Raw genomic sequence first — 22,536 nt, forward strand, 5'->3', positions numbered from 1 at the left:
GGCAATGATAAATTACAGCAATCTTTGAAAATGGTGGATATTTATGCCTGCATCAAATCTGGGTTTGATTTCTGCCATGACTGCCTACTGACTTAGTGGTTTGGGACAAGCTACTTAATTGTCATCCACCACCACAGTCAACAGAAGAACTGAATGAGGTAACTCACACAAGCCCCGTAAGTCCAGAGCCAGGCGTGTTGGAACATAAATGCAGAAACCTGATTATCACAGTTTTTATTCTCAGTGTGGTACCAAGCATGACAAATGTCCTGAGTCACAAAGTATGGCAGCAGTCTGAGTATCAGGTTTGAATGCAGCCAGTCAAGCAGAGCTAGGGTGTGACACGAGTCCCTATTCCTCGGGGCTCGCAGGAGAGCAGCTGTTTGTTGGTTTAGGATACCATCACCAAAACAAGAAACCTGGAAAACGCCCCCAAGACCCTACTTCTAAATAGAGACCCAAGAATACAGAGTCAGGAATGGAGACCAGCCACAGCACGCACCTTGACCTTGGAACCGGCATAGAGCCTCTGGGCCAGCAGTCGTCCCGCCTGGATTGCCACTGGGGTAAGCTCCAGCTTCCCCTCCAGTACATCGCCGATGGCATAGACGTACGGCACATTGGTCTGCTCCTCGTCGGTGACGGGGATCTTTCCAGTCCTGCAAACCCATTCGGCTATACTCATCAGTAACCAATGCTAGTTAAGTAGAACAAAGTTCCCTTTTTCCCAAGGACGCCCAAAATGTTAACTCTAGCTGAAGACCACATTCTGGCTACAAAAATCAAAGGGCATAAGAAAACAGTAAGTAACCCTAAAATGAGAAAACTAGAACAGAATGTTCAAGACTCCAGACGCTAAGATGCAACGACAAGGTTGCAAGTCATCACTTGTCTCTCAGCCTCAGTATCTCATCTATAAATGCGATAATGGGACCGAGGAGATTACAACCCTTAAAGGGTTGCTGAGGATTGAACAGGAAACGGTATGAAAACAGAGAGTACAGTGGTCTATGGCCCACATTGAGCGTCTCAATACTTGCTATCAGCATCACACAGAATCTAAGCCTTGGGCCCAACTGGAAGCAGGCTGGCTAAATCTGACCAGTGATTGTCCCAACTCCTTTGTCTCTTCACCTCGAGGGAAGGAATTCTCACATTAGCCCAGTTCTCCTGAATGGCAGCTTGCCATTCACAGAGGCCTTCCTTGGGGGTAAGGAAGGTGATCCTGGAAATGGCACGGGCTGTCCTCCCTAAACGCAGGCAGGCAGATGCTCAGCGAGCTCTCCAGGGGCCTGTCACCGCACAAACCTCAACCGAGGGAGAATACTGGGCGCTCGTCACGGTCACTAGGAATGTAGTGAAGTCCCTTCTGATCCCCAAACTTGGTAGGTGCTAAAGGTAGCTAAGTCCACACATTTAATGATCTACACACTAAAAACTACCGAATTGTTAAGCAAATATTTTGGGCATTATACAGTGTTTTTCCCACCAGTAGTTTGATCCCTCACTCTATGCGCACTATGTGCCTCACATGAGAAGATGGGAATTTGGTATTTGGGGTTGTACGTACATCTAAGAAATAAAATGCAAGCCACTATACTTATTAGATTTTAAAAAGAGAAAAGGAAACCCTAATGTGAGTGGCAGTGAAATGGTTTTCTAAGCTTAAAAGCAAAACTTCGTAATCATAGTACAAATTAACTTTAATGATCTAAACTCTAATACTGACACTATTGTAAATAACTGAAATAATATGTAATGTATTTCTTAACATACAATGTACTTTTGACTTACTTTTCATTTATCTGTACTCCCACAGCTTCTAAACCAATTTTTCTTGTGCAAGCATCTCTTCCTATCGCCAGTAATACCTGAAAAAATGTTAATACAGTAGTGAATATTAACAAAAAGAATTTTTGCATGAGTTTTTTAATCATATTTTCTTCTACCTATTGAAGCCAATCTAATTTCATGCTTCAGGCCTACAACAAAGTATTTTATTAAGAAAATAAGGCACGTTTCAACAAATTAAGTCTTTAAAAAAATAAGCCTTTGAACTCATATGATATAGCAGAAATTCCTTCTTATTACTTGATAGAAAAAGGAAGTTTATCCCTAAATAAGCCAGGTCAAGTTCAGAGTCAAAAATAGCATATGCAAACAATGAAGTGATTTTTTTAAATTAGTGGGCCAGGTAGACGCAAAAGGAATCAAAGGAATTATAGCTCATTTAAAATTCTGGTTACCTTTTCATAGGACAAAAAACAATATTTGGAAAAATCTGAAGCTACCTCTGTATCAAAATAAACTATAACATTGCCAGTAGTAGTTACAACAGTAATATTACATGTAGAGGGTCCGTGCATTCCTTACCGTATTATACTCTCCTTCAATGATTTCCTCACCCTTGGTGGACTGAGCTACCACTTTGAGACGGCCAGGTGTCCCTGCTTCAATTTGCTCAACCTACAAAATGACAAAAGTTTCACTCTGAAATGCAGACATGTGTCAAGGAGACAGGTGGTGGCTGTCTCCAGTGCATGCAAAGTGACAACATGGCTCTCAGAGGCCCTTGGTGGTGCAACTCCCTCACCTCAGCATCTCTAGGATGACACATGACTTTAAATTCCCTCCCTTCTCACTGATTGAGTTATCACTTCAAAGAGTTCCCCAACAGAATGCAGTCCAGAGAGTCAGTAAGAACGAGTACAGAGAAACCCACTGCAAATTCAGGGGTTCTCTGTGGACTACAAACGTTGTTTGCTCTCTCAGAACAGACACTCACTGCCATGAAGTTGACTGCCACGCAGAGCGACCCTACAGGACAGGGCAGAACCACCCACAGGGCCGCCAGGACGGCAACTCTCTAGGGCAGAAGGCCTGGTCTTTCTCTTGCAGAGCAGCGGGTGATTTCAAACGGCTGACCTGGCAGTCAGCAGCCCGATGTGTACCGACTACGCCACCAGGGCTCCTGATGAACGGACGCTAGAGTTGGTCAGTAACGACAAAGGCCACAAACTGGCGAAACATCAGTCTAAATACCAGAGGGCAGGGAGACATGGCTCCGGTCAACTAGGAGCTGCTGTCAGTTGTTAAGTATGTTGAAAGGTGCCAGCTGTGGCACTTGTGTGAAGGCAACTGAAACTGGAAAAAATCATTACACAGATGTCAACAATTACCTGGGTCACAACGACTTACACATATACCACTGGGCGACTTTAAACATGTCGACTGACCTTTGATGTCTGACCAGAAACTCCAAACTCACTGCCATCGAGTCAACCCCATAGGACAGAGTAGAACTGCCCCATAGGACAGAGTAGAACTGCCCTTCAGTGTTCCCAAGGCTGTGAATCTTGACTGGAGCAGAAAACCTCATCTTTCTCCTGTGAAGTAGCTGGTGGGTTTGAACTGCTGACCTTGGAGTTAGCAGCCCAACTCATAACCCACTGGGGCTCCTTTGGCTATCTTAAGTTTCTATAAAGCATCTACTGGTAGGAACCCAGAAAAGCACCAATAATTTCTAGTCAACCTGTAAAATACAATTATCATCAAGTCTCATTTCATTTTCAATTGAAATTCTCTTCCTTTCTGATTTAGCCAACCGCCACTGAACATGCTGGAAACGTTTTTTTCTGTCTAACTTACATGTTCCCTAAGATTAGAATCAGTCATGGCTTAAAGGTTTTTTTTCAGCATGGTGAGTTAAGGGCCTTGTCGACATTTATTTCTTCCTGCCTTACTTAATTCAGAATTACAGTCAGGACTTTTCAGTATTGAGAGCCGTCTCTCCTTGCAGTGTCTTTTTGTACAGACTATTCTCTAGTAAGAGCCCTGGTGGCATAATGGGTCATGAGTTGAGCTGCTAACTGAAAGGTTAGTAGTTTGAACCCACTAGCTGCTCTGTGGGAGAAAGATGACACTTTGTTCCTAACCAAACTCCATTCTGTCCTCTTCCATTTCGTAAACCCATTTAATTATTTATTTTTTTCTTTTTATTGGGGGCTCTTATAGCTCTTATCACAATTAATACACATATCCATTATGTCAAACAGATCTGAACATCTGTTGTCATCCTCTTTTTCAAAACACTTTCTTTCTACTTGAGCCCCTGACATCAGCTCATTTCCCCCCTCCCGCCCAGGAAGCACTAGAGCAGCAGTTCTCAACCTGTGGGTCAAGACCCCTTTGGGGGTCAAACGACCCTTTCACAGGGGTCACCTGATTCATAACAGTAGCAAAACTAGTTATGAAGTAGCAACAAAAATAATTTAATGGTTGGGGGTCACCACAACATGAGGAACTGTATGAAAGGGTCACGGCATTCGGAAGGTTGTGTGTGTTGTCAGTGCTATACTGCACCCTGACTGGGTCTCTCCTTCCTGTGGGCCTTCTGACAGGGGTGTCCAATTGACTACTGATGGGCTTGGGGTCTCTACTCTGCCCTCCCCCTTATTCCCATCGATATGATTTTTATTTGATAAATTCCTTGATTTTCATTTCAGCTCAAATGTCACATCCTCCAGGAAGCCCTCCCTGAAGCTCAGATTAGAGAAACTATGCCTGCCATGCACTTTCATAGCCCCTTCTACTCTTCCTTCACAGCAAAGTGCTGTATGTACTCAAGTATAAGCCCACCTGAACAGCAGCCGAGGCAGCTGATTTTACCACAAGAACTGCATTAAAAATGTGCTGGAAAACTCTAATACAAGAGTAAATGCTTTTTATATCACTACTTATGTGATTTCTCTAGCGAATGTAAGTTTAAAAAGCAAAGATGCTCGTACTTATATTCCCAGTGCTTGGCAAGATAAGCACTTAACAAACTTGGTGGCTTCAATGTGTTTCCCTGTGTACTGTGACAGCATCCAATCTCTTTCCAATAACATAACTAAAGCACTACAGTCCTACCACGTCTTAATAATTTCTATTTAGCAGAGGATCAGCCTCTTGGGTTGCCAGGCTTGAAAAACAGCCTCCATCTGTCCCCACTGCAGTAGTCTGAACTACCATATTCCTCAGAGGGACCCCACCCGGGCATACTTAATGTCTGATGGCGTCAAGGATCATCAGCTTGGTTGTAGAACAAGAATCAAGGACAAAACTGTACAGCATTATGGTCTTCAGGTACAAAAGGGGTCATCTACCTAATCCCTCACTAGACCGACGGAAGGCTGCATGAGAGAAGCTCCACCACGTGGGCAAGGTCACAGGCCTGTGACAGTGTGGCCGGGCCTCCGCCCTATAATACCATAGGCATTCTTCACCTGGGTTTACCCCCAGGGTAAGCCATGCAAAATGTTCTATCAACAGACACAGGTCCTCCAAAGGGTCAAACCTATGTGGCCCCAGCCTTATGATGTTCCGATGGAAGATGTTCTTTTTCTATCAATACAGCATATACTCCCAGTACTGCGGGTGTTTCCAATCATCATCTGATGGAAACATACTCAAAGGGCTCCAAAAAGTTTGTGAAAAACCCCATCTTTCCACCAACTTTTGAAGCTCCTCTTATAGCGCCAAAACAGTTACAGTGTTTAAGCCTGGATAACGCACAAGGATTGTGCTCCTTAATCCTCACAGTGACCGATGACTACAGAGCCTATAGCTCACCACACAGCCATACCTGATAGCCTCACTCGAAAACAAAGTTCCAGTATAGCTGCTGCATTTGCTCAAAGGATTCTTCCTACACTCCCTCTAGCGCTCGCATGGTATAGCATCAACACAGTGACAGGCAGTCCCCACTTACTTTGATCGGCACAAACTGTCTTATGAACTTGACACCATGCTCTTCCATGTGTTCACCAATCTTGTTGGCCATGTCCTGGTCAAATCCTCTAAGGAGAATGGACCGCACCATCACAGTGACGTCCAAACCAATACCGGCAAGAAATCCAGCGCATTCCAAAGCGACATAGGAGGCTCCCACCACCAGGGTCTTACCCGGGGAGTAGGGTAAGGAGAAAAGATCATCACTGAAAAGGTGTGGGGGGTTGGGAGGAGACAAAACATTTTTTTTTTAATTCATGTGCACAACGAATAAGCCAAAGTAGTTAACTTTGTTTTCATAAGAACCAAATACAGAAAATAGCACGAGCGTTTCATGATCCCTCAGATATGTACCCTTTCTTGCCACTCAGTTATTTAGAAGTAGCTTAAGGTACGTCTGAGTTTAGCACAACTAAGCCAATCTTAGACTGTGTTTCTTATTTAAAAACTAAAGTTGTCGAATGTTACAGAGTCAAACAAAACGATTCTGAACTGTGTGGAACAATCCTCCACTAACACAGTCAAAAACGTACATGTGTCTGTAGTTGCAAACCCAGACGACCCCACTCTCCCACCACACAGGTCTCTCTCAGGGGGAAGTCACATCTGGCCTGGCATAGCAATGATGGATACTGGGAAGAGGTGGGAGAGACGTCCTACACCAAGCTTTCCCAATATAAAAAATATCCAAGCGGGAAACCCAGAGTAAGGCTTCTAGTCCAGTGAGGAACACAAAGGAGCAAGAGGCCATAAAACACACTGCTGGGAAGGAGAGTGTAACACTATGACAAGGGTGCTGATTCAAGGCAGCCATGGCATCAGCTGCCATCTGAGCTGCCTGGCTCGGGGAAAGCCAAAATGGATAAAATCTCTCTCTCTCTCTCTCTCTCTCTCTCTCTCTCTCACACACACACACACACACACACACTCGGCAATGCTATCACGTTCTACACAAAATACAATCACCCTGCAAACCTTATTGGATTCCTGTATTTCACAAAGACTCCTGTGATGACATTGATTATTTCAATAGCAGTGAGCAGAGACTAGGACCTGATAAATCTAACAGCCTGCTATTAGTCTCAAGCAGTACTATAAACACATGCACACATTATCATTTGATTTTATATGCTGTATAAAGTATACTCACATATGTAAATAAATGTCAAGTACAAATATGAACATTATAAGCATAGTTCTATATACTGATAATAAGCGGTGATAATAATATTAGTTCAGGGTGGTGAGATCGATGACTAATGTCTATTAGGCTATCCTTTGCAGTACTGAATTTTCAAAACAAAATATGGGCAAGAAATGGACCGAATGGGTTTATGAGCAAAAGGGCAACAGCTAAGCTCCATAATAGGATTCTTCTTTTCCTTTCTTTTTCCTTACCTGCTGATGCAGTACTCTCTGTCTCCAGGTATGCCCAAGTATCGTGGCCTTTCACCAGTCGCGATGAGAAACCTCTCTGCTGAGTAAATTTTTTCTTTGCCTTTATTATTGGTGGCCTACAAAGGAGCCAATATGTCAACTTTCACTACGTTATCATTCCACAGACTTGCTAGCCTCAGCGTTTACAAAGGCCGTTCCCCACAGTATCCAGCTTGACCCTCTGCAACAGCTGGGTCCCGGTGGCCACTGGCGCTCTTAGGTACAGTCATTGTGGACAGTCTCACCTTGGTCCCATATAACCCAGTGAAAGTGCCAATGGCCACACCTGCCCCTCCAGCTCCTGGGTGAGTTTGAGCCCCCAGCTACCCTTCAATTAGCATCCAACACTTAAAATGTTGGACCATTGAACAACCAGAGCTCAACGGTGGCTATTGTTTTCATTATAATCATCTCCTTTTTTCCCTTGCTCCCAGTAAAAGTTTTTTTAAAAAAAAGCTACTCAGGGTTGTCACCCCATTACCTTAATCCTATGAGGCCCAATGAACTGCCCATAGGCATTCTCATAGGTGACCCTCTTCTCCCGCAGAGCGACCCGGTAGCCCCAGTTCAGCGAGCCGATGTGATTCTGCACAGCTTCCGTCATCTTGTCCCAGTCGTGTCTTACTGCAGACAGAAACAGGGCACATGTTTAGATTTTCTGTCAACTGCCCAGCAAGATCCTTTCTTGGTAACTCTTCCCATAGAATACCAAGAAGAGCGCTCTTGGTCTATAGAAGGTCTTGGTCAAGTCCTTCATTTTGAGCACATAAAACCCGGTTCACATTCAAATATCCTTTCCCTTTCAGAAAACAGCTGCAATAGTGAACTCATGCAAAGCTTCCTAGCAATTCTCAAGACTAAAACAGCAACACACAAACTTTTTCCTTCTTTACCTAGAAATGAAGTAAAATTGTACTCTGGAGTGTTAATACGAACTGCCGGGGGTGCTGGCTGTGGGCAGGCCCAGAACTCCATGCTGGCAACAAAGCTCTGCGGGCTTCAGATGCACCCAGGGTTGGAGCCACGGAGCTGGTCACAATCTCTAGCCCAGGGGCTGGCAAACGTCTGCACACATCTTGCCAGCCACATTTCTTTATGGTAAAAGCAGTCAGATTCACTTATTTACACATGCTCCGTGGCTGCTTCGGGCACAACAATGGCAGAGCTAGCAAGTTGCGGGAGGCCCCAGGGTCCACAAAGCAAAAAATACTGACTTTTGGACCTTTATTTAAAAAGTGCCACCATGGTGTGGTCTGAGAGGGTATTTCAGGAGTCAATCAATCCCACTGCCCGCCCACCCACCCCCAGCACCCACCTCACCAAACAGTGGGAGAGTATGTGATTCTACCATAATTAGCTAATCCTTAGAGTCTGGGCATTAACATAATCAACAGTGAACTCAAAAAAACCACAGAAGGGAGGAAAAAAGAAATCCTTGTTATTCATTAATATCTAATCATAAATTAGTGTTTACCAACAACTAGTAAAACATCAGACAGAAGGAAAATACACAGCCTGGATGGTCTGTTGCAATGGCCACACAGAACTCAGCGACAGCACTCATGATTGTGGGGCTATTACGGATGCTGGCTGGTCACACAGCGGGACAGATACAATTCTTCTTGTCTTCACTGTCTCCTCCCGGTCATGCTGGTGGTGCATTCTCCCACCAGGCTGGACTCCATCTGCACGTCAGAGCGTTTCACTCCACAATCAGAGGGGGTTCTTTGCTTTGTGTGGTGAGGTGAAACCACTTGGCATAGCTCCTCTGTCTGTAGTCTGTAACTCTCACCTGGTAACTGCCTGAGAGGCTGAGGGCAGGAGTCTTGGAATCTTCTAAGACTCCAGACTTTAGAAAAACACGTTTGATATTAAATGAAAAGTAAAACGGTCAACAAGTGAAGTATATCTAATTTGAATAGGAACATGCATGTTCAAAGCCAAGGAGTTTTAGCCTTGTTGGTTAATGTTTAAGAAGCTATTCAATAAAACTCAGAAAAAAAAGAAAGACACAAAAGTTTAGCTACTGGCCAGAGGATTATTTCCGCAAATGTCCCTGCCGCCACCCCAATTCTCATTAGTTAGGCGTGTATGAGAGCTTAAATTCTGAGCACCCAGTTTGCTGAGTCCCCATGTAGATTAAGCCTCCATAGAATTCCTGCTGATCATCAGCCTGTTGTGTTCCGTGCCATCGAGCGACACCTGGTGCACGACAGAATGAAACACAATGTGGTCCTACGCCATCCTGTCTTTCCCACACTCAAACCCATTGTTGCAGCTACTGTGTCAATCCATCTCCTTGAAGGCCTTCTCCAGGGACTGGCCTCTCCTGACAACATGTTCAAAGTATGTAAGATGAAGTCTCGCCAAGCTTGCCTCGAAGGAGCCCTCTGGCCATACATCTTCCAAGACAGGTTTGTGTGTCCTTTCAGCAGTCCATTGGACTTTGAATATGCTTCTCCAGCACCACAATTCAAACCCATGAGTTCTTCAGTCTTCCTGATTCAATGTCCAACTTTCACATGCATAGGAGGCGATTGAAAATACCATGGCTTGGGTTAGGTGTACCTTAGTCCTGAAAGTAACACTGTGGCTTTTGAATAAGCTAAAGAGGTCCTGTGCAGCACGTTTGCAGCAGGTAACACAGCAGGTCTTTCCATCTCTCGACTGGCGCTTTCATTCAAGCAAGACAAAATCCATGACATCAACTCTTTCTCCAGTTTCAAGATGTTACTTATTGGCCCACTTGTGAAGATTTTAGTAGTCTTTAAATTGTTATGATGAGAGGATACAACCCTGACAAACACCTTTCCTGACTTTAAACCATGCAGGATTCCCTTGTTCCATTCTCACAACTGCTTCTTGATCCACCTACAAGTTCTGAGCAAGCACAATGAAGTGTTCTGGAATAGTTTGTTATGATCCACACGTTTGAATGCCTTGGCACAATCAATAAGACACAAGTAAACATCTTTCTGGTGTTCTCTACTCTCAGCCAAGATCCACGGACATCAGCAATAATATCCTTTGTTCCACATCCTCTTCTGTATCTGGCCTGAACCTGTGGCAGCTCCCAGTCAATGTCATTGACTAGGAAGTCGATAATCTTGCCCTCAGGCAGTACACTGGAAAGAGGATTACCTCCACCCAGACAGGGGCAATCTCTCTTAGTGGCTTGCCTAGGTGTGTCCTTGATGGGGAGAGGAGAGTTGTGTAGTCTTGAGTCATGTCCTACCAGTCTTGCCAGGGACCAATCTTGTAAGGTTTTCTAACAAAATATACAAGTCCCAATCAGGCCCTGTGTCCAAATCTGCAATTCCACCTCTAACTGTGATGTAATGATCTGCTACCATTCATGAATTTGTGAATCACTTTTTTTCCATGTCTTATTTAATTAGCGGTCCTGGGGTGCTAAAACCTGGGATGCTAATGGCCTCCTTCATCTGGATGATTTGTCTTTGTCAAGACTCTCTGCCGTTCTGATTTAATAAATGTTCTCCTTAAATTACACTCGAGAGTGTGGCAAAACAGGAGTTAGGGTTTCATTCTCAAGGAAAGGGCAAGACCCAACATTAACTCCTCAGGAAACTGTGGCAGGCCTCATTTCACTCTTCTACCAGATAATGCAATTTACTTTACAAAGTCAACGATTATGTCACTTTAATTGTCTAGGACGTCTTAATCCAAAAAAACGCTCACTGCCATCCAGTCAATTCTGACTCATGCCAGCCCGAGAGGGCAGAACAGAACTGCCCCGAGGAGTTTGTGAGACGTAAATCTTTACAGGAGTAAAAAGTCTCATCTTCCGCCCTCAGAGTCTGGTGATTTCGAACTACTGACCTTCTTTCCAGTTAGCAGCCTAACTTGCAGCCCACAACTCTACACCACCCAGACTATCGCCCCTCTGCCACCAAAAACTCACTTCTTTAGTAAGAGAAAAATGCAACTGCTTCAAAAGAATGCAACTGTAATCCATACTTCCTTATGATACACTATCTAAATCAAGAAACTTTATTTTAAGGAATTCTGTTTTTAAATATAATAGCAAAACTACAATCTGAGTATCATATCTATTCTTATTTTACCAAATGTAGTTGTCTTGACACACAGTAACTATAATTATTTTATCTGTAAGAAATTTAAAATTATAAATCTTCCAGGTAACTCACTAGCCTCATAAAGAGATGAAACACTAAAAATGCATGCATATCCCCCCAGACCCAAAGGGAAAAGCAGCTCTTCTCCCCCATACCTGCGTCATCAACTTTCCATCCATAGTTGCGTGAGTCTTGTAGGGCTTGTCCTAACAAGGCTGCCTGGTGCATCAGTTTTTTGGGAATACAACCCACATTCACACATGTTCCTCCAAGACCTACAACAACATCAAGAAATAATAAGGATATATCACATTTTGTGATCTATCAAAAAAAAGGTCAACAGTGACTACACTTCTAAGATGCCTAATTTGTTTAATATAGCCAATTCTATCGATCCCTTTATTCCTGTATCTCCCAACCTCTCAAGTTCCATAAGAGCCTTATGTACAAAACACAGCAACATCATCGGAAAACAGAAATGAAGGGCATATTCAAACACTCCCATGGACTACAAAGATCCAATTTGCCTGCTGATAAAGATGCCAGAGATGCAATGTGTCTGTGCTGGTACCATCCTGTGCTTGCCCCTGGATACGTGCACAGAACTGGTGGGTCACATGTGGTTGGACTGCAGTGTGTCTGAATTGAATACGTGAATGCATTCTTCTCAGGAGATTAGTTCAGTTTTCTCTTGATACTCAGATGGATAGACTAGTTCCTTCAAAATACAAGAGAAATGGGGCATGGGGGTGGCGGTGGGCACACTGACATGTGTAAGAGTGTAGCATGGTACTTGCTTTTCTTCAAATAGGAATCTCGTCATTCTCTTCTCACTGCCTAGATGGACTAAGCTTCTCCTCTCCGTTGGCTGTCAAGGACACGACTCATCCGAGAACCTGCCCCGATTTTACCAATCCCATCCCTGTGCTCCCAGACTACTTGGTACAATCCATCAATGATGCATTCACGATTTAAAAGTTTACACTCCAAACTAAACCAAACTCACTGCCATGGAGCTGATTCTGACTTATAGTGCCCCTATAGGACAGGGTAGAACTGCCCCTGGGAGTTTCTGGGAGTGTAACTCTTTACAGGAGTAGGAAGCCCAATCTTTTCCCCACTAATTATACTAGGTAACTCAAATATTTACCATCATAAAAGCTTCTGTATAAGGTTTTTACTCTTAACCCTTTTAGCATCTTTAAATCTGATCCTATTTTAAGTTAGCTCAATTTTAAGAATTAAGCATTTAATTTCTAAAAACTTCAATTGGGATTTAGACGCCATTTTGGAACTTTCTTACAAATTCTCCTCTAAAATAAATTTGTAAAAAACTTACCCCATCTAGTTCCAAGTGGGGTTGGAGTGACAAAATCCAGGACCATCACCTTTTTGCCATACTTGGCCGCCTCCTGAAAAACAAGATTATTTTATATGTTAAAATGTGTTTCAAAGGGTAGCATGAAGGATTAGAAATGGATTGTTACAAATCCATGCTGTTTTCATTAGGTGGTAATGCCTAAAACATAACTAGTTACGAACACCTGGAAATTTCACGTGCGTAGATAATTAACAGAAACCCAGGATAAAAAACGAGAGGCACAGATAGTTTTAAGGGCCGTTTGCAGAGAACATACAGATTCAGGATACAAATACTATTGTAAAACTGGAAGAATCTGTTGGAAATCCTAAGATCCTCTTCTACGGTTCTAATCAAATGACGAGATTGAGCAATCGTGTTTGCCTTAAACAAGTGAACAGCAGCACACACAGGCCTGCCAATTGCTTACAGGCTATATTATATAAGGTAATAATTTTAAAAGTATTTTTAGCTTTGTTGTAATTTTATTTATAAGCATAATTTGGAAACAGTTTTTACAGTTTTTCTTCTGAAATTATGACATTTCCTAAAATTTTCATGTAGGTTCCCATGAAAAAGCTGACCCTAATCTAACCCCAAAACCACTGGCAGTGAGGCGATTCTAATTCATAGTGAATCCCATGCAGAGGGTCCCCAAGACAGTAAACCTTTTTAGGAGGAAAGAGCCTCATCCTTCTCCTGAGCCCTGGCTGGTGGGTTTAAACTGCTAACCTACCGTCCCACCAAGGCTCTTTGATAATATCTAACAAGGTTTGCAAATCTTTTTTTAAGGGAGTGAAAGAAATATTCAGAAGTTTGTTCTGTAGAGTTATCTCATCTTTAAGGAAATAAGCTTTGTATATTGGCAACTAGACCTACAAGGGTTTTTTGAAAGAAATGAGTGTTATGTGTTCTTCAAAAATACTAATACTGTACTCAAATATACCACATGCTACTCCTGAACCACTTGCAGCAAAGTGAGGCTTGATGCTACACAAATGACATTCACTTTCCGGCCTGCTTCATTTCAATGGGCTTTTCCTGACTCACTGCATACCTTAGGGCAGTATCTTTAAAACAGCCTATTGGGTAAGGGTGACAGACAGGCCCTTATGTCCCTACAAGCACAGTGTCTCTCTCTCAGACTCCTAACCCACTGCCCAGTCAATTCCAACTCATCATGAACCAAACAGGGCAAAGCAGAATTGTCCCATAAGGTTTCCAATGCAGTAATCTTTATGGAAGACGACTATCATAGTTTTCTCCCAAACAGCAGCTGCTGAGTTCGAACTACCAACCTTTCAATCAGCAGCCAAGCACAGGTCTCCTGCTTCACTCCTAATCTCCCCTATTTATGTATCCTCATCCCCATCGCTCCCAGGCCTGGAGCTAGTGGTTATTCTCTTAAAACATCTTATATACAGACAAAACACGGCTTCCGTTTTTAAATAACTTTGAAAAAATCCAACTTTCTCCATCCTTTGTGGACCAAAGAGGCTTCAAATAGGGAAATAGCTACCTTGGGGGGAAAAAAATTACAAAGAAATACATTTTAAGTCAACATGTCCCCCGTTACCCATGAAAAATCAACCAAATTTGAAATGAATAGAAATGTGTACCAAAACTCAGGGCCTGGTACTTCTATATAATGAACATGCCACCTTTCAATTTGGAAGAATGACTTATAAAATGGTCCCTTATGTCCTGTCAAGTTATGAGCAAAAAGCCACATTCGTGAACTGAACAGCTGCAGAGATTTTCAAATTGAGCTGTGCTGGGATGTGACTATCCCAAGCATGACCCGGATAAAGAGAACAGAAGGAGCCTCACCTTGGCAGCCGCCAGCCCGCCTGAGCCACCGCCAATGATGATCAGGTCATAGTCATAGGCCTCGGGAAGACCCTCAGAGCCGTTCATACTGAGCAGCTTTTGAAGTTGGCCCTCTTGATAAGCCTAAAGAAGAAAACCCAAAGCAATTTAATATGAAAGCAGTAATGAATGTCTCGACACAGGCTACGACATCAAAGGCCCCTGAAAACATGATAAATGAAAAAATCTGACACAAAAGATCAAATATCACATGACCCCACTTTTACGAGAAAACTGATAGATAAATGCGGAAAGGCAAAAGTTTACTGTTGGTTATAAGAGGCTGGGGTGGGGCTATTACTTAAGGTAATGAGGGTCTCTTGATGTGGAAAAGCATTTGAAAATAGGAAATAGTGGTGATGGTTGCATGACACCGTGACTAATTAATGTCTGAAATGCACACTTGGGAATGTTCAAAATGGGGAAAGTTTTGTTAAATATATTTTACAACAATAAAGCAAGCAATAAAAAAGCTCTGTAGGAGAATCTTCCTTTATAGGAAGGAAAAAGAATTTTCAAAGGAAAACTATATACTCTTCCTTTGAGTAATGCTCTCTTTTGGTCATGATCCGGTGCCCCATCCCTCTTCACACCACTGGCTAACTTCTACATAAGCAAGATTCTGACGGCTCAATAAAATTAAGATAGATTTTAAATATTGGTTTTAAATTTTCTGGAAAACCCAAAACATTGTCTTGTCCTTTTTAATGAAACCACTGACAAGAGTCTAGCTATCATCTTTACTTACCAGCCAGAGGCCACAGATCAGGTGGATGAAGACCTCAGGCTAAGAGTTGGGCCTTGGTTGACATGAGCTAGCACACCCAATACAGCAATTTAAACAAAACTGTCAAATATTTAAGACCAAAATAAAAAACTAGAATTTCAGAAGAAAACAATTAGTTGACATTGGCCTAAATGGAAAGCTAAATATAAAAGTTGTTGCTTTTCCCCAGCATTTTAAGTAACTACAAGTCTGTTAAAAGCTCATATCTTTAACCTGCGTGATAAAGTCTCTTACACTGATTGAGATTTCAAAAAATTCTTACGAAGATGAACAAAAAGATACTGGAATTTTTCCACATTTTGAAGACAGCCTGCATGGAGCGCTTATTTGTATGTATTTGGCACATAGCAAGCAGGTTTTAGAAAATTGATGTTAGGTTAACATCATTCTGGTTATATATTACCTTTTAATAAAAAAAAAATCTGTGCTAACAAGTGTAATTATCTTTTTTTTAAATCAAATCTTAACTTTAAAAACCAACATAGCCCCGAACTTACCGGCCCCAACTGTGTATTTCTCTGCTGCCTACCATCAGCAGAAACAGCAGCGGGAGCGGGAGCTTGGGATGCGGAAGGGGGTGCAGTAGAGGGAGGAGGAAGCACAGCACTGTAACTGCCCCTTGGTAGCATGATGGGTACACGAGATGGTTCAGGGACTGGAGGCAAGACCCCTGGAATCCAGCCACAATGAGGACAAGCCTGCATCACCCTGACAGTCTGGACAAAAGGGCAGGCAGGGGAGGCTGGTAGGCACAGCCAGTACTCATCAATTGGCATTATGACAGAAACGCCTCCTTCAGCACAAGACACTGTGGGAGGAAGAACAACTGGGTAGTAATAACCATGTGAAACGAAGGATCAGTACAAGCTTCAGGTAAATAATCGCACTCCCCTTCCTTGGGCTGACTGGCTGGTTTGAAATAGTATGTGCGGCTAGAGTTCTTCTGGGAAAAGTACAGGCAACCATTTTTTTTTAAATCTCTGGCCTTTTTCTATCAGTACTGTAGCTACATAGCACAGATGTTAACAACTCTCTCTGGCCTTTTTCTATCAGTACTGTAGCTACATAGCACAGATGTTAACAACTCAGTCGCAGGCTGTAAAACTGTAAATGGAAACCTATCGTTCTTGGAACCCTCCTTCCCAACAAGAAAATGCACTCGAGTTGTAAGCCAAGATTTATTATCTGTTCTTTACTGAAATTCTGTATCCAAACCTGGTTCTCATGGTTCAAGGCAGAAGCCTAATTTTATCAGCTAGTGCACAAATTCCACAGAGTAACTGCCTGGGATGAGACTAGATCTGAGGCATTTCACTGACATCTGCTGCTTCCCTGTACCACCAACCTATCTGAAATGTCCTCTTCCCAACAAATCCTGACCCAGCAGGTAGACTGGCACAAGAGGAACTCTAGTGGGTTACACACTGGGCTCGTTTCTTCTAGGAGAAATGTGGACGGTGATCACCACCATGACCCATATTTAGATCTTCAGTATGTGCCTCAGTAGTGGGAGCCAAGGTAATATTTTAATTATTATTCAGTTATCAAGTATACTCTGGTAAATGGTTTCTACTTCACTTAAATTACTTGAAAAGGTCATCCCTTATACAGCCCTGTCTAAAGTAGCCCCCATTCCCCACTAGCTGATCCAGTTTTCCTCGGAGCAATCAACAGGAACACTGCTGCCTGTCCTTCCTTCTGTGGCAGGCTGAAAAAGTACTCTAAAGAGTAGACTGAAGCCCACTATCTCCAAAATCTGTGATTGTTACTTAACTATCCCAGTAAAAGGCACTTTGCAGATTAAAGATTTTACTAGGGGAAGGTTATTTTGCACGATCATCCTAGCGGGCTCAATGTTATCATGAGTATTAATTTGAGGGACTCAAGGGGAGATCTGATTACAATGGTAAGAGATGGAAGGAAGCAAGTAATTGCAATGGTGTGAGAAATATGTCACAAGGCAAGGAAAGCTGGCAGTCTCCAGAAGCTAAACAGAGAAGGAACCTCTAGGAGCCAGTCCTATGAGACAGATCTTGGATTGCCGGACCTCCAACTGTAACAGAATCATTATTTTAAAGCATTATATTTGTTATAGCCGCAGTAGGAGCTCCCCTGCCCACCCCCTTACACACACATACACACACACACACACAACCACTGCCATTGAGTGGCTGGCTCACAGTCACCCACAGTCACGCTATAAGACAGGGTAGATCTGTCTCAGGAGGTTTCCAAAGATATCCACCTGTATAGAAACAGACTGCAGCCACTTTCTCCCACAGTGGCCAGTGAATTTAACAGCCAAGAGCTTAATCACACCACCCCTAGCTTCTCACAGCAATAGGAAACTAGCTTTTCTTGTTAACGAGTTTTCTTGCCGTGTATAAATTCCATGAGAAATGGGCAATTTTCTGTCCATCACTTTATCCCTAAGGTGTATGGCAGTGGACACGCAAAATATTTTCAGTTAATGAAATGTCATCACCAAGCACTTCATACTGGAGTCCCCCAGAACAAATGCAAGGTGAGATTATGAGAAAAGCAAGGGAAACGATGAATCACTATCGAGCTGCGACCATGAGTGATCAAAACGAGCCAGATTCAGTGCTAGATGTTTTATTTACATGATCCCATTCATCTTCTCAACAAAGTCTTCTACGCAAATGTCATTCTCGTTGCATATAAAAGACAACATAGGGGCCCATAGAGATTAAGTAATTTGTCATGACCCAAGAATGGAAAATCTAGATCTGCATGATTACTAATTGTCTACTTTTTCCACTATACTACAGTCATTAGCTGACAAGCCAAAGTACTTGTCACATAAATTTTCTAAATGAAGCTCTACTTACTGCAAGTTGAAACAGGTATTATTCACATAATATAGGTCTCATTTTAAAAGTCTGTATTATTCTAAGCTTCAATGTCTTTCATGAAGCCTGCGAAATTTAAGCTACTGTATTATAATGCAAAACCAACAGATTTAGAGTTTGGCCCATACCAAATCTCTTACCTAGTCAAAATTCTGCCTCTCCATTGGTTAATTCTTCTTTTTTTCGGCGTCAAAATAAAAAATTCACTTATATTGCAAAATGATGAGACAATTCATGTTTTAACAACAAAAAATAATGAAGTTTTAACTTCAGACCCCCCAAAATTACCAACCCCAATACCATTACATTCTCTAATGTTTTCGATCATTGTTAAGTGTGGAAAACTCCTAGAAGCGAAGCTAAGGCACTGAATAGGAGAATCTGGTGGAAATTAATGAAATAAGGCAGGGTCATCTTTTTGTACCAACAAAGAAATCCCTTTCCTCTGCTGGAAAGCCCAAGAAACTTGGTTGGTAGACATGCTAACTAAAGTGAAGGTCAGCGCAATCAAACAGAGCTGACTGCTAAATCAAAGGGTGAGATACTGGCAAAGATCAGCCTCCCCTCACAAAGAAAGGGGAAGGAATCAGTACTCTAGAAAGTAACTGAAAGTTGTTTCAGCTAAAAATCCCCACTATTTCTGGTTAGGATGCTTCCCTCACACATGCGCAAAATCCTTCCCCAATCTTGGGGTCATTCTTAGTCCTTCCTTATACCACAATGGAATTAGTGCAATATTATCCAAGCGTTACAGCTCCTCCTGTATGCAGATACTTAGCCACTTGCCAAATAAAAGTGATTAATGGCAAAACTCCATAACCACAAAGGATTGGGCTCTCACTGGGATCCAGAAAAGCAGCTTATGGGTATGGTCCCTGAACCTTTCCAAAACTGTTCTTGTAATGACCTCTATTTTCAACAGTAATTTCCAAAAAAAAAGGTAATTTAGATTCTTAATGTGCAAGTAACAAAAGTAAATCTATATCCATTAATGAACATTGGGATAAATTGATCACTTATTTTTATTTAAACAGAGATTTACCCATACTGTCTCCCACACAGGTAAAGATCTATTAAGAAATGCTGAATTGGGACAAATGTTCAAGGTTGCTCACGTGATGGATATCGCTGGTTCAGGATGACACTACATACTGGCAGAAATTACAAATAAAAAACTAAGCAGAGCCAGAGAACATAAAGGCAGAAAACGTACTTAACAAAGGAGATAAAGCCTGTAACTGGATGCTAGATGATTTTGTCATTTCTTAACACACACTTAATGCTCTAATGTACTAATACTTGAATATAGACAGTTTTACTCCGTGGGATACCAAAATCTTTTGGGATACCTAATCTTTTCTGTAATGAAGCCCGTTTTAAAATTTTATTTTATTTTTGAACTGCAGATACAGGCCTGCTCATGTCCGGACTAACCATTTTTCTTACTCACCTTGCGCCCAACCTGCATAGGAGCCTTTATGTTCTATCAGCTCCCAACAACAGAGGAGATACTATGAAACTCATCGAGTTTACCATTCCAGATCACAACTTTATGATTAAGAAAAATACACCACACAGTAAAGCATTTCCTGATGTTCTTGAAAACAGTTGGGATTTTTAATTTTTTTCCTTCTCTCACAAGACACACACTACCATGTGCCTGTTTGGATTGTACTCGCCATTTTGGGATACTTTAGAAAAACCACAAGATGTACCCATTCTAAGAACAAAAACGTTACTATGAGCTTGTGATCATAGCCTCTGAAATTTCAAAAGTTGCCACAATATTTTTCCAGTCCTGTAAACTCAAAGAGATGACTCCTTGCTTCCTGCCATGATAACCAGGATCGTTTTCCTCCTCCATCTGGTTCATATTAATTGGCTCGAGTATTGGCAACCTGTCTTGGTCAAGCCTTATTCTTGCAAAACCGTCCCTAATGATGAAAGAAACATAAAACATATTCTCCACAGTGCGAGAAAAAGAGTTTGGATCAACCACAAACTCAAAATAGGGCACAGGAGTATCCGGGTACTGTCTGAAGTAGGTCTGCAGCAAGCCCAGGATTCTCTCTACTTCCATTTCGGTGGTCACTTGATCACTGCACAGGTCCCCTGCCCTCAGCTTCGTGGGCATGTCTCTAGCTCCCTCGTCGGGTCTCTGAACTCTCTTCCGTTGGCGGGGCTTCCGGGCAGAAGGCTCGGGTCGGAAGGACCCGAAAACGAAGTGGAAGGTTTCGGCTCGCAGCATCCAGGGGGTGGCTTTCCGGTGCACTTGCTCCCAGAAGGTGCGTGCGACGAGTTCGTCGCAGTGGCCTAAGTCGGGCCTTTTCTCTTCCAGCCCGTGGAGCCCCGCGAACACGAGCAGTAAGCCGCGGAACGCCGCCTGATTGAACACGCACATATCGGCGTTCAGCTGGTGGGCCTTCTCTTTACCCACGTCGGAGGCCAGGACCAGGAACTGGGCGTCGAGGGCGGCTTCCCGGGTGCGGCTGACGCTGTCGAAGAGCTCGTCGGCTTCCTGCAGGGCCTCGGTGAGCAGGTCGCTGGCCGTGTGCACGATGTCGTCGCGCTGCTCCTGCACCGTGTGCATGAGGCGGCGGTACTGCTTCCGGATGTGCCGGCACTTCTCTTCGTCCACCTGCAGGCCTAGGAGAAGGACAGCTAAGCTCCCTCGCCACCGCCCCGCCCCCCGGCACCTCCATCTTCGGGGCTCTTCCTCCTCCACCTCCTCGGCTCGCTTGGGGGATACTCACTGAGGGGGATGCTCAGGACTCGCTTCTTTCGCTTCTCTTTGCCTCTCCTCAGGGAGCACTTTCCACCGGGCATGTCAGCAACCATCCGGGACGACGGCGATGAGGACGACGACATGAGCCCCAAGCCGGCTTCAACCGCTGAGCTCTGGGCGCACGAAGCACTAACCGTCCGGTCCAGCCCGCCCCCGCCTCGCTCGGCCATTGTAGCGATTGACGTCAGCGCCCCGCCCACCTGTCCTGGCGCATGCGCAGGAGGCCACGCGCCCCCCACCCCCTGGCCCCAGCCGCAGGTGGCCTCGCAGGCCCACCCACATCACAAAGGGGACCAATCACACGTTTGACTACCTTCTCAGGGAACGCCTTGTATTTCAGCATTTACTCAGTGTAATGACCCACGCAAGAAACACATTTGAGCCTTTTTAGGGCAAAATTGGGGGCCAGGGGGCGGGCCTGATGGACCACAAGTTTAAAACCGTCGCTGTGAAGCACTGCTGTCAGGATGTCCCTTGCTTTTCTTAATACTTTGATTAAAAGTGTGTTCATTTGTTTTTAAGTTGTATTTTAGGTTCGTTCCTTAATGGGAAAAAGTAGTGTTTTTGTTTGTTTTTCTTTAAGGAAGGAACCTAAAGCATGATCAATTGGGCAGCACAACTCTCAGGGTCATTGGTAAGGGGATGGGGGAGTCAGGGTTTATTAGCAACGGAGCTTGGAAGGGACAAAACCATATATATGGAGCTAATGAACTTCTTCAGGCCTTCAAAAGCCAAACCCCAACCTCAAACCCTATCCATCTGGAAGCTCTTGGAAGCAGGTAAGGGGGCATTGTCCACTTGTCCTGTGTGACTAGCAAGTCGGCAATTTTACGAGTGATTATTGGTTCAGCACCCAAGGTTAAAGACTGGCATAAGGCAGAACCCTCTGCTAAACAGCTGGGGGTTTTAGGGAGCTTGGGAAACGGTTAAGTGCTGGGCTGCTAATACAAAAGGTGAACATGTGAAACCCACCAGTCACTGGGGGTGAAGACCAAAAAGTACAAACCGACTGATCCCTGTGGGCTTCTGACAGTAACTGTTGATGGCAGTACAAAGTCCAGTCTTTCTCCCACAGAGCTGGTGATCAAGGGGTTCGCAGCCCAACTCGTAACCAATCCACCCCCAAGGCTCCAAGGGAAAACATCTGGCGATTTGCTGTCACATTGGAGTTACTTCCAACCCTATAGTCCAGACTCCCGCAAGGTTCCAAGGTGAAAATCTTTCTGGAGCAGACTTCCACAGCTTTCTTCCTGGGAACAGCTGGTGGGCAGTGGAGCACTCAACAGTGCACCACCAGAACTCCCCGCCATCCAGATGGCAGCCCAGGAAACCCTTTGGGAGCAGTTCTGCTCCCAAATTTAATGTGGCGCTTCATTGGTATCGGCTCCACCACACACAATGACAGAGTGCGAGCAAGCTAGGAAGATTTAAGCACTAATCTGTTATACCAGTAAACAAGGGAAGCTGCAAACTGGGTAACTACGATGCAGTGAAGTCACCGGTTGGTCAGAGCCATAAAGCAGCCCTCAAAACAGGTGAACCACACTGCAGGCTTC

At 43.6% G+C, this 22,536-nt stretch overlaps 2 protein-coding genes across 2 annotated transcripts in view; both read right to left on the reverse strand.

Annotated features, from left to right (window-relative positions):
* TXNRD1 (thioredoxin reductase 1) overlaps positions 1-15,837 on the reverse strand; it is a 34,584-nt gene extending 18,747 nt beyond the window's left edge. The window contains exons 1-10 of the mRNA XM_004700341.2: positions 15,820-15,837; positions 14,497-14,619; positions 12,646-12,718; positions 11,462-11,581; positions 7,691-7,833; positions 7,171-7,286; positions 5,753-5,978; positions 2,374-2,466; positions 1,795-1,871; positions 503-659 (exon numbers count right to left, since the gene is read on the reverse strand). Of these exons, the coding sequence (XP_004700398.1) occupies positions 503-659; positions 1,795-1,871; positions 2,374-2,466; positions 5,753-5,978; positions 7,171-7,286; positions 7,691-7,833; positions 11,462-11,581; positions 12,646-12,718; positions 14,497-14,583 (1,092 nt within the window). The 5' untranslated portion in view covers positions 14,584-14,619; positions 15,820-15,837. The remainder of the gene's footprint in view (positions 1-502; positions 660-1,794; positions 1,872-2,373; positions 2,467-5,752; positions 5,979-7,170; positions 7,287-7,690; positions 7,834-11,461; positions 11,582-12,645; positions 12,719-14,496; positions 14,620-15,819) is intronic.
* A 2,098-nt stretch (positions 15,838-17,935) lies between these two features.
* Positions 17,936-21,065, reverse strand: EID3 (EP300 interacting inhibitor of differentiation 3). Its single transcript, XM_045289957.1, has 2 exons — positions 20,949-21,065; positions 17,936-20,841 (listed from the first exon to the last, which is right to left on the reverse strand). Exons 1-2 carry the CDS (start codon positions 21,061-21,063, stop codon positions 19,934-19,936), a joined length of 1,023 nt encoding a protein of 340 aa, XP_045145892.1. The 5' UTR covers positions 21,064-21,065; the 3' UTR covers positions 17,936-19,933.
* Between the last annotated feature and the right edge of the window lie 1,471 nt (positions 21,066-22,536).

This window comes from Echinops telfairi, unplaced genomic scaffold, assembly GCF_000313985.2.
Source record: "Echinops telfairi isolate 266 unplaced genomic scaffold, ASM31398v2 ScPeMD7_2;HRSCAF=8, whole genome shotgun sequence".
NCBI lineage: Eukaryota > Metazoa > Chordata > Mammalia > Afrosoricida > Tenrecidae > Echinops > Echinops telfairi.

Excerpts from the sequence above, each read along its gene's own strand:
- EID3 (XM_045289957.1), bottom strand. The coding sequence starts at position 21,063 with ATGTCGTCGTCCTCATCGCCGTCGTCCCGGATGGTTGCTGACATGCCC. Across the intron at positions 20,842-20,948 it reads AGTCCTGAGCATCCCCCTCA|GCCTGCAGGTGGACGAAGAG; the intron begins GTGAGTATCCCC and ends TCCTTCTCCTAG.